Below are 12,249 nucleotides of genomic sequence, written 5' to 3'. Positions count from 1 at the left end.
AGCATTCTGGAAATCTCTTGAGGAGGCACCATATAAATCAGGCCTTGATACATTTTCATATAGAGGGTGTTCTAGGTGAGATAAAGAACATAAAAATGTATGCCTGGGGTGAAGGGTAGAGGATGTAGTGGAAGGGCCAACAATAGCCTAGAGGGGCCGGCTAGGTAATGAGAACAGGCAAGAATATTCGACAGAAACATGGGTTAACAAGTTACTTTCTCCTTTGCTATAAACAATGTATAGCAACAATATTAGCACCTGCCAGATTAAGAGAGGTGGTGATTGCAGTAAAATACAGCAGCTCTTGCACATTGTTACCAAGCAGAAACTCAGGCCGGGTAGGGCCAGATAGTATTTTTCTTTTTTGTAGATAGGTTTTACTCGGCTGCTGGGGCTGGAGTGCAGTGATCATTCTAGCTCGCTGCAGACTCGACCACCTGGACTCAAGTGATCCTCTTGCCCCAGTCTCCCAAGTAGCTAGGACTACAGGTATGTGCCACCACAGCCAGCTTTTAAATTTTTTTGTAGAGACAGGTCTCACTATGCTGCCCAGGCTGGTCTTGAGCTCCTGGCCTCAAGTGATCCTCCTGCCTTGGCCTCCCAAAGGGTTGGGATTACAGGCATGAGCCAAAGAGCTTGGCCTCTTTTTAAAAATGGATACTTCATGAGAGTCTTTTTCCAGACAGACATTTCTTGATTTTTTAAAAAATGTTGGCCGGGCGCGGTGGCTCAAGCCTGTAATCCCAGCACTTTGGGAGGCCGAGACGGGCGGATCACGAGGTCGGGAGATCGAGACCATCCTGGCTAACACGGTGAAACCCCGTCTCTACTAAAAATACAAAAAATTAGCCGGGCATGGTGGCGGGCACCTGTAGTCCCAGCTACTCGGGAGGCTGAGGCAGGAGAATGGCATGAACCCGGGCGGCGGAGCTTGCAGTGAGCCGAGATCGCGCCACTGCACTCCAGCCTGGGCGACAGAGCGAGACTCTGTCTCAAAAAAAAAGAAAAAAAAAGTTGGCAACTAATTCAAACACTCTGCCAAGCAAAACCTTCCTGTGGGTTCAATAAGCTTTCTGGCTGCTTGTCTGTCATCTATGTTTTAGGAATTGATCTAAACTGAAGGGAGGAGTCTGTGAATTACTTGATCTTAAGAGGTTCAGGCCAGGCACGATGGCTCATGCCTGTAATCCCAGCACTTTGGCGGAGGCAGGCGGATCACCTGAGATCAGGAGTTCAAGACCAGCCTGGCCAACGTGGTGAAACCGTCTCTACTAAAAATACAAAAATTAGCTGGGCGTGGTGGTGGGCGCCTGTAATCCCAGCTACTTGGGAGGCTGAGGCAGGAGAATCACTTGAACCCGGGAGGCAGAGGTTGCAGTGAACCGAGGTCACGCCATTGCACTCCAGCCTGGATGCCAAGAATAAAAACCTCCGTTTAAAAAAAAAAAGGGTTCAAAGGGCTGTAGAGTAGTGCTGATGACAGTAAGTCAAAATCATTTAGAGAAACTCTAGAAAATGCAAACTGAACTACAGTGACAGCCACAGATCAGTGGTTGCTGGAGGTGGGGCAGAAAGGAGGGATTCTCAAGCAGGAAGCTTATGGCTTATGAAGATCATAGATATATTCACTATCTTGTGGTTGTTTTATGGGTGCATATGTGTTTCAATTTATCAAAGTGTACATACTTTAAATATGTACAATTTATTGTGTCAATTATATTTCAATAAAGCCGATGAAAAAAACTTTACAGCAGGTACAGGTTGGTACAACTCTTATTTCCACTGTTAAGCTACAAGTTTAAACACCTCCTTATTCTCTTCCCCCAAATCCAGTCTAGGGTCACTCCAAACCAAAGAAGACAATTTAGAACTTTGCAACAGGTTTTTATTTTTGCTTTATATCTATTACAGTGTTTGAAACCTAAAGAAATACATTTTCTCTTCAAATTTGGATGTGTATATAAATAACATTTGTCTGGACTCAGCACACTCAATGCCATGGTTTCTTGGCCTACGTATGCTCTGAAATCAAGCTGTGTCTGTCTACCCAGGGGCCCTGAGAACATGGAAAATAGAGTTTATAGTTATTAGAAAAATAAAAGCAAATGAATTTGCAAAGAAAAACCAGTGAGAAGGATTAGATTCATCTTCCAAGGGTCCATAGCTGGTAACTCAAGCCATTCTTGGGGGATATCCAGTCTCTTGAGTGGCTGGGACTCCATTACCCACTTTCCTTCTTTAATAGGTCAAAGGCAATTCCCACAAAAGCTGGCTAAAAAAGCCGACACCCAGCTTCAGAGTCTGAGGGTTCATGAAGATGTGGACTTTTTTTTTTTTTTGAGACAGAGTCTCACCCTGTCACCCAGGCTGACGCAATCTTGGCTCACTGCAACCTCTGCCTCCTGGGTTCAAGATTCTCCTGCCTCAGCCTCCCGCGTAGCTGGGATCACAGGTGCCGACCATCACACCCGGCTTTTTTTTTTTTTTTTTTTTTTTTTCAAGTGGGGACGGGGTTTCACTATGTTGGCCAGGCTGGTTTTGAACTCCTGACCTCAAGTGATCCTCCTGCCTTGGCCTCCCAAAGTGCTAGGATTACAGGCATGAGCCACCGTGCCCAGCTGAAGATGTGTGTTTTTTTTTTTTTGAGACGGAGTCTCGCACTGTCACCCGAGCTGAAGTGCAGTTGCATAATCTTGGCTCACTGCAACCTCCCCCTTCTGGGTTCAAGTGATTCTCCTGCCTCAGCCTCCCAAGTAGCTGGGATTACAGGCGTCTGCCACCACACCCAGCTAATTTTTTGTATTTTTAGTAGAGATGAGGTTTCACTATGTTGCCAGGCTGGTCTCAAACTCCTGACCTTGTGATCCGCCCACCTCGGCCTCCCAAAGTGCTGGGATTACAGGCGTGTGCCATCACGCCCGGCCAGATGTGGACTCTTTAAGGACATGCTCTGAGTCAGAGGTAGGGTCTCTGAGAGCTTACTTCCTTCAATGCCCCCCAGGACATGGCATATATAATAGTTACAAGAGAACAGGGCTGGGGTTCAGCAGCAGGGTTTAGGTATGAGCTTATGTGGACATCAGAAGTCAGGCTGGCCCAGGAGCAGCTAGGCAGGCCACTGAAGATATGCTACATAAACCTTTTCCCATGGTGTTCTGGGCCTAACATGTAATGGTGCCTCTTCTAACTCTCACAGCCAGCTTAGGTTCTGCACGTAGCCCAGACCTGAAGCAAAGTGCCCTTGCAGAGAAAAAAATAACAGCTTGAATTCACAGATTTGGTTGGTCTTGACCTCAAATTCTTCCTTTGCCACAGTCTAAATCAGGGTATGAGGCTAGAGGACAGATAATGAGAGACTGAATCATTTATGAAGGCCTTGGCCAAAGAGCAGCTAGTGCCCACTACATGGACCCCAGTAGGGCCAAATTCTCAACTTGTTGGCTTACCAAAAGAATGAAAAAGCTCAAACAGAAAACATACTGGACAAGGTTGGTCTAGAACATGCAATCTTAAATGGCTATGGAAGAAATTTATTCTAAGCAATATCTCAGTCTCACACTCACTAAAGGGTAGTTCTATCAGGGAGATGTTTACCATGGTTTAGTGCACCGAGCTCTCCACCGCTCCCCAGGCTGCCAGGGAGGCAGAGAGGTACATACATTCCTAATGCCCCAGCCAGCCTGTTCTCCCTACTGGGTCCCTGGATTACCTGCAAGGACCTGGGGAAATTGGCTCCCTGTCTTCAGCTGAGAGTCTGGAATCTGAACCCTAGATGAATCCCCTGAAGAATGCTCAAGATGATGGATACCAAGCTGAGTGAGTATAGGGGAGAAGAGAGGCCTGAACAAAAGAGCTGGGGCCTTCAAAGAGGTGTATGGGAGGTGAGGTTAGTAGTGTCAGGCTTTCCTATCCTTTCCTTCTAGTTTGCTTGAAACAAGTACAACTTTAGGGTATGGGGGGAAGGTGGGTAGACATGAAAAAATGGAAATACAGTTCATTCTGCTAGACAGTTTTCATTTTAAACTGGTTTGGCTTGAGAAAAATAGAAAGTCTGTGCCTGAGAACCTTCTTTTCCTCTCCCTTATTTAAGTACAATAGCAGCTATAATCTGTGCAGCTCGGCTCCAAAAAACATGGCTCCTGGAAGATGGCTTTCATGGCAGAGAGTTGATGGGGTAGATTAATGGGCTCTAGGTAAGGAGGAACACCAAGGGTGTCTGAAAACTGAGGTCAACACCTGCTCCCTGGGGGTGCCATTTGTGTTCCCTGACCCATGTAACAAGACTGGCCAGCAGTGGGTGGAATCCATGTGGTTCTATCAGAAGGTTGCAGCCAACACCAAGGCCAGGCAGTCACTGGGGTCAGCTGGCATCTGAAGGCAGGCTTCTAAGACCAGAGACCCTGTTAGTACTAAAGATGATGATTTGGGAGTGGGATGCCTGGAGCGGCTGGCACTGTTCAAAAAAGTATTTGAACATATTAGTCAAGAAAAGGGCTCCTTGTCCCTCCTAATCCATATCTAGATACCCCTAACCAGAGATCTTAAAAAGGATAGACCAGCCATATGCCAACATGCCAGGATTCCAAAAGCATGCCTCAACTAATTAGGGTATTCCCTACAGCAGACTGGGGTAGGGGGGCTCCATCCTGGCAATAACCAGAGAGCCTTAGCTCGCTTAGGCCAGGGTCTGGAATCTAGATGGAGACTGCCCACAAACAGTGGCTCTCAAGTCTGGGCTAAATAAATAATATTTTGCTTCATTACATGGCCAAAGGAAAGGGGGAGATAGAAAAGATGGTATTACTGACTCTGTGGGCTGGAAGAACTTCACCTGTTGGTTGAAAGCGTTGATTAAAGGAAGATAACAGCAAAACCTGGTCTGGAGAAGACATAAATGAAAACTCCTAGAGGCCACTTTTCTCTGATGAGAAATCTAGCCTCACACTCTGCCCCCAGTAGACTTTAGCCTTTGGAGCTCTTAGGGAAAACTGGCTTTAAGCAGCAACCAGATAACCAAAAAAATTTTCCATCTGGTACAGGACCCGGAGCTGAAGCCAAAGCAGATTTTGGAGGAACAGCTGGGCAAGCAGGATGTGTATGTCTTACACTAAGAATCTGGTCCCAATATCAGGGACTTAACTGTTACTTGAGATGTACAAAGTAGATCCTACTAAATTGCCCTTTGGATGAGAACAATGGGAGGAGGTTGGGTGGGGGAGGGCTTTTTTTTTTTTTTCAACTGTAAGAGAATGGTTTTGTAATGGAGGTAGCAGGCCAAGTGAAAAAATGATTCTGCCCCCCGCCTTCCTGGGAGATTGGGAGTTGGCAGCCATCATTCCCAAGCTGATGAGTGGCATCTGACTCACCAAGGTGGTACAACATGGGTGTGATTTTTCAGGGACAATTGCCAGCCCTAAACCATCCTCCTCAGAAAATGGCTTTGAAGTGGGACCGCAGCACTAGGAGAGGGAAAATTCAAGACCAATGGCCAGCAATAAGTACCTGAACTTTAGGTCTATAAGCAGAAGGGCGTGGATTTCACCTGAGCCAGGAGATGTGTAGCAATAGAAGCAAGAATGGCATTGTTTCAGAGGAAGGAAAAGCAGAGCTTGGAGCTGGATGCCTCTTGACTAACCATAGTGGGGAGGTTGGGGTGGGGCGGACTGTGCCTTCAGCTCCACAGCTGGTCTACACCAACTTCCTCTACTCCCATCCAAACAGGTGGGCTTTACTATCACATGTAATCCAGCCAGAGGCACAGGCAAGCCACTGAGGCAATGCACTACTGTAATTCAAACAGAAAGAAAAGGCATCTGGATTATAATCATCACAAGGAAGGGAAAACCTAAACCAGGAACAAGGATCCCAAACAGGGAAGATAAGCAATAGCTCTTAAGAAAAAAAAAAAAAAAAGCAGGCTACTAAGTTTCAGTGATAATAGATAATAAGAGGCAGCCATGGGTGATTGGTTATGTGGACAATGGCCACTGAGATTGAATTTGACAAGGGAAACTGCTTCTGAGTTTCCTGGTACAAGCAGGATGTTCAGCAGTAAGGACAGAGTAGCAGACTTCACTAGGCCCTGAGGCCATCCTTGCTCCCTTCAGGTCCTGGGACAATCAGGCCACGCTGACCTGCTTTATGAAGGTTCCAGAGTTGAAGGTTGGTCCCAGGTGGTGGTCCAGAATCCAAGCAGAGAGGAAAAGGACCAAGCTCAGGCCTCCTGAGCGAGGAAGCATCCACATCTCTTTTTGGTCTTCCTCACAGTATCCTACTTACAGAAATGACAGTTCTTCCTCTTGAGACCAATTAAGATTGACCTACCTAATATATAGAATATAAAAAAATACAGAACTTTTTGACATTCTCTCCTTTAGAAGTAAAATATACATGATCCAACTATGGAAGAGGAAGAAGAAGAAAAGGCCAAAGGCAGGGATCCCTGACTATCCCAATACATGACACTCTCACTCCAACCTCCTCTGCAGCTTACAGGTCACCAGAGCAGGGACTTTCTCCTCAGGAGAGAGGAAGGACCACAGCCCCCTATCTCAAGCTTAGGAGAAAATACAGCCACCTCAGAGGTTCTCTAAACCCCGAGTGGGAATTTTCAAGTAAACAAATGAAGTTGGGTCGCACCATTTGGAAGGTGAGTAGGAAATATGGGATCAGTAGCTATACGTGGGAAGCCCCATGTGAAGGCCTGTGCTCCTCCCCTGCACTCCCACTGGTGTACTTGAGACACTCCAGGAGAGTGAGGAGGATCTCCCAAACTAAAGAGGTCTGGGCAAAGAGTCAGAGGGAAGGAGGGACCTTTGTTTCATGGTAGCCTCCCCATCAGCCTAGTCTAGTCCCAGGCAATGCAGGCAGCTGGGTTTATTAAAACCAGGAACTCGTGGCTCTTGGGAAGAGCAATCTTAATACAAGAAAAATGTGCAAAAGAAAAAATTAAATAACTCAATCCAAGCGTACAAGATTAATATTCTGTCAGAGCAAGAACACTTTGTTTTGGGTTTCTCCCTTCCCCTCCCACCTCCCACCTCTGGAATATACCGTCTGCTCAAGTACCCAAGATAAGAGTTACACAGATCAGGGCAGAGGACTGGGAAGAATGAAAAAAGATAAAGGGAAGGAAGTCACCACTGAAGAAAAAAAGAAAAAAGATAAAAATAAAAAAAGGTGCAAATTGATTACCTTAGTCCTCCTTTGTCTACCCCTGGGCTCCTGGGTTAAAGACATGTGTGCAGCCAAAATATAGTGTAAGGAAGAAAAACCCAACACGTCCCCTTCTTGTCACAAAACCCAAAGGTGAGCCTCAGATGGTTCTGTCTGTCCAGAGGGTGCTCCCTCCAGGGAAGGGGGTGGAGCAGGTCAAGAGCACAGTCTCCAGGGCAGCAGAGGTGTGTGGTGGCTGATGGTGGGGACACTGGTTTCCCGCCCACCAGGGGCTGCTCTTCCACTGGCTGGTGGTGCTTCCCATCCCCTCCCCTCCCCGGAGGCAGATATTATAGCTGGAAGCCCTCCATGGGGGCCTCAGGCTGCTGGAAGATGAACTGCTGTTGCGTTTCATCCACTTGGGGAGCCAGGCTGCTATCATCGTCTTCTACACCAAAGTAGTGCTCAATGAGGTCGAAGGCCTTCTGGTAGATTTCTTGGTTCTCATGGCTCTGGAGAAACTCAATTTTATCCAAGCCTACAATAGTAAGGAAGGAAGGAGAGGGAAGTGTGAGTGCTTTTCTATGGGCAGGTGAAACATTTACCTATTTTTCCTTCCATGAGGTATGTTAGTGCTTACAAACACAAGTTCATATGATCAGATCACTCTTGGACCTGAAAGAGGAGAGTTAAGATTTCTTCTCAAAACTACAGAATCCCAAAGGAAAGAGACCAAAATGTCAGTTACAGAGATTCTAGTCCTGATTCTGCTTTAAACTAGGTACATGACCTGGGCAAATCATCAGCCTCTCAGGGATGAGTGATGAGTCAATCCAGCACTCTTATAGGTGCAACCTATCAGAAAGAGAACTTATCTATCGCTCCTTAGAAGGAGAAGAAACTGGTGGGAGACAACTCTGAACTCAAAAGATGAGCCAAGTCCAAATCCTAACTGTACCCCAGCTACTCAGTTCATCCCCGTTATACTCATGGTAACATCTGAAACCCTGTGATGGTTAAACTTAGCTAGGGCAGGAGCTCTTAACTGTTCTGGAGACACAGACGTCAGTCTCATGGAAGCTATGGATGCTCCCCAACCCACACTTTGCCACCACCAACATATGTATACCACGTTGGAGGCCTAGTCTCAGGTTCTGACCTAGATTGAGGAGAGGGCACATACCATAGGCTTCCTCTATGAGGCCACAATAGGGATTGACCCCTGAGCCACTGCGCTTGCCCTCTTGCTCTCCAAGTCGCAGGATGTTCTCCAGTCCATTGAGGGCCACTTGCACAATCTTCGAATCCATTACAGTCAGCAAGTCACATAGGGGTTTGATGCAGCCCAGTGAGACCAGGTACCTAGGGGCCAGAGACCATGCAAGTTCTAAACTAGTACAGGACAAATGAAGTGCTGGGCAGGTACTCTGCACTCTCACCAACTCACTCTTACTATTTTTTTATTTTTAAGAATTGTGCAACACCTCATTCCACACCAGAGAATGAGAGTCTTCCCCAACTAAGTCTTTTTTTTTTTTTGAGACGGTCTTGCTCTGTCACCCAGGCTGGGGTGCAGTGGTGCGACCCCAGCGCACTACAGCATCAAACTCGTGGGCTCAAGTGATCCTCCTGCCTCAGTCTCCCAAACAGCTGTGACTACAGGTGTGTGCCATCATTCTCAGCTAATTTTATTTTTTATTTTTTGTAGAGACAAAGTCTCATTATGTTGCCCAGGCTGGTCTCTGGTCTCAAGTGATCCTCCCACCTTAGCCTCCCAAAGTGCTGGGATTATAGGTGTGAGCCACTGCTCTTACTGAGCCGTGATAACTGCTTATCCTTTCTCTATCTCTCTACCTTCCTGTTGATATTGGTCTAGTTCATTTCACATGTGGATGCTACCAAACATTCCTCCTCCTTGCCTCTAATGTCTCCTTAGCTACAACATTACCCCTCTGAACATATCACTTCCCTGCTTAAAATTTTTCACAGGCTCCCTATTTCCCTGAATTCCAAATTCTGTGGCACAACAATACCATAATACCACAAGCCAAGCCCAGCCTGGATGCCCTGCAATCTGGCTCCCAGTTCTTTTCTAGCTCTGCCTCCCATTATTCCCTTCCAAGGACAATACATTCTAGTCACACTTGTAAAGGTCTCCAGGTTTCTGATTCTTGTACCTTTATTTATGCTTTTCCCTAAGAGGACTTTTATAATCCCATATTTATCCTTCAAAGCTTAACTCAACAGCTATCTCTTTTCTCCTAAGGCTTTACATATACTGACTATGCTCCCCTTAACAGGCAACAGGTGAAGGGCAAGACACCTATCTATTCCCACCACTTCCCACTAATGTTCAGATAATGGAAACTAAAATAAAAGAGTACACAGGCCTGATGCTTCATGCTTGTAATCTCAGCACTTTGGGAAGCCGAAGTGGGAGCATCACCTGGGGTCAGGAGTTCAAAACCAGTCTGCTAACATGGTGAAACCCCGTTTCTACTAAAAATACAAATAATTGGCTGGGTGTGGTGGCACACGCCTGTAATCCCAGCTACTCAGGAGGCTAAAGCAGAAGAATCGCTTGAACCCGGGAGGCAGAGGTTGCGGTCTCAAAAAGAGTACACATACACAAAATAGCTTTCTATTAGCTTCTTTCAAGTCTCATACCCCAAATTAATTTCCCAAAGAAGTTGCTTTTTTGTTTGAGAGAGGACCTTGCTCTGTGGCAAACGCTGGAGTATAGTGGCATCATCACAGCTTATTACAGCTGTGACCTCCTGGGCTCAGGTGATCCTCCTGCTTCAGCCTACTGAGTAGCTGCGGCCATAGGCACACACCACTACAACCTGCTAATTTTTACATTTTTGTATACATGAGGTGTCCCTATGTTGCCCAGGCTAGTCTTGAACTCCTGGGTTTAAAGGATCCTCCTGCTTCAGCTTCCCAAGGTGCTGGGATAACAGACATGAGACATCACACCAGCTTGCTTGTTGGGTTTTTTTTTTTTTTTGGACACACTCTGGCTCTGTCACTCAGGCTGGAGTGCAGTGGTACAATCACAGTTCACTGCAGCCTTGACCTTCCAGGCTCAAACCATCCTCCCATCTCAGCTGGGACTACAGGCACATGCCACCATGCCCAGCTAATTTTTGTATCTTTTGTAGAGATAGAGTCTTCTTATGTTGGCCAGGCTCAAGAAACTGTTTTGAGTGAGCCACAGCACGGTTCCCCTTCATTTGTAGAAATAATTGAGAACTACATAGATTTCAGTTCTCTGTTGGATAGGAAAAGGTAGAGAAAAGATGGATACAGGCCGGGCGCGGTGGCTCAAGCCTGTAATCCCAGCACTTTGGGAGGCCGAGACGGGCGGATCACGAGGTCAGGAGATCGAGACCATCCTGGCTGACACGGTGAAACCCCGTCTCTACTAAAAAATACAAAAACTTAGCCGGGCGAGGTGGCGGGCGCCTGTAGTCCCAGCTACTCGGGAGGCTGAGGCAGGAGAATGGCGTAAACCCGGGAGGCGGAGCTTGCAGTGGGCTGAGATCCGGCCACTGCACTCTAGCCTAGGCGACACAGCGAGACTCCATCTCAAAAAAAAAAAAAAAAAAAAAAAAAAAAAGAAAAGATGGATACCCATGTCATGTTTCTCTTCTCCAGAAGGGAAAACTGGTAAATTGCTACAGTGTCACTAGAATCTCCAATAGATTCCCACATGGCTTACATGGAATCTATTCCAGATTCTAGTGACACTGTAGCAGTTTACCAGTAAAATTCTATTACATCGAGACTAGGGGGCAGACCTGTCTGAGCAAGAGCAGTTTATAGGTCACCTATAAACCAGGAGCAAACAGGGAGAGCATCCATATGATTCAAGACAATTGGAAAGGAATGTAATACCTGATCTGCTCAGGGGTTCCTCCTGATGTGGCATTGGTGATGGCCCAGGCTGCCTCTTTCCTTGTACGAAACTCTGCTTTCTGAAGGATTTCGATCAACACAGGGAAGATATTTGCATCTATAACAGCCTGAGAGAGGATTGAGGGGAGGCAGATGGAAAGAAAAAGTCATTTCAGGATGATAAATAAATCTAGTCCCCAAATCAGCTAAGACTTAGTCATCTTCCCCATTCTGGGAGTTTTCTTTTGTTCTTCCTATATAGGTGACAGGCTACTACAGAAGAACCCAGTTTTGGTTACACAGCTTCTTTGACCAATAGTACACGTTGATTCCAATTTCTTTCTTTTTTTTTTTTTTTCTGAGACAGAGTCTCGCTCTGTCGCCCAGGCTGGAGTCCAGTGGCGCGATCTCGGCTCACTGCAAGCTCCGCCTCCCAGGTTCATGCCATTGTCCTGCCTCAGCCTCCCGACTAGCTGGGACTACAGGCACCCGCCACCACGCCTGGCTATTTTTTTTTTTTTTTGTATTTTCAGAGACAGGGTTTCACCATGTTAGCCAGGATGGTCTCGATCTCCTGACCTCATGATCCGCCCACCTCGGCCTCCCAAAGTGCTGGGATTACAAGCATGAGCCACTGTACCTGGCCCCCCCCTTTTTTTTTTTTTTTTTTTTTGGAGACAGAGTCTCGCTCTGTTGCCCAGGCTAGAGTACAGTGGCGAGATCTCAGCTCACTGCAATTTTTGCCTCCCGGGTTCAAGCGATTATCCTGCCTCAGCCTCCCGAATAGCTGAGATTACAGGTGCCCGCCACCACACCCATCTAATTTTTGTATTTTTAGTAGAGATGTGATTTCACCATGTTGGCCAGGCTGGTCTCAAACTCCTGACCTCACGATCCGTCCGCCTCAGCCTCCCAAAGTGCTGGGACTACAGGCATGAGCCAACGTGCCTGGCCAATTGACTCCAATTTTTAAAGGGAAACAAATTCTTTCTTCTGAAAGCAAATATTCCAGCAACCTCCCATGTTCCTATGACTTCCCATGCCCCTTGACTTCCCTGCCTATTTTACCTGTATTTGAGCCCTGTTGCCAGCAGTAATATTTGAAATAGTCCAGCAAGCTTCCTTTCGGATTGACTCCTTGGGACTGCTCAACAAGTGGAGAAGGCAAGGTAGGGCTGAACAGTTAAGAATGAC

General features: G+C 46.6%; 2 protein-coding genes across 6 annotated transcripts in view; both read right to left on the bottom strand.

Moving 5' to 3' along the window:
* The window catches only part of CCDC28B (coiled-coil domain containing 28B), a 52,156-nt gene that overhangs the window by 27,505 nt on the left and 12,402 nt on the right, over positions 1 to 12,249 (bottom strand). The gene's annotated exons all lie outside the window — the stretch shown is intronic.
* KPNA6 (karyopherin subunit alpha 6) overlaps positions 6,962 to 12,249 on the bottom strand; it is a 64,128-nt gene continuing 58,840 nt past the window's right edge. For all 5 annotated transcript variants that reach the window (XM_050795151.1, XM_050795153.1, XM_050795161.1 and 2 more), the window contains 4 exons: positions 12,124 to 12,249; positions 11,056 to 11,183; positions 8,339 to 8,517; positions 6,962 to 7,693 (listed from right to left, as the gene is read on the bottom strand). In XM_050795151.1, coding sequence (XP_050651108.1) covers positions 7,506 to 7,693; positions 8,339 to 8,517; positions 11,056 to 11,183; positions 12,124 to 12,249 — 621 coding nt within the window. In that variant the 3' untranslated portion in view covers positions 6,962 to 7,505. The remainder of the gene's footprint in view (positions 7,694 to 8,338; positions 8,518 to 11,055; positions 11,184 to 12,123) is intronic.

Source organism: Macaca thibetana, chromosome 1 (assembly GCF_024542745.1).
Source record: "Macaca thibetana thibetana isolate TM-01 chromosome 1, ASM2454274v1, whole genome shotgun sequence".
In the NCBI taxonomy this organism is placed as follows: Eukaryota; Metazoa; Chordata; class Mammalia; order Primates; family Cercopithecidae; genus Macaca; species Macaca thibetana.
Note: the sequence above shows the minus strand (reverse complement) of the source record. Positions and strands in the feature narration are given on the sequence as shown.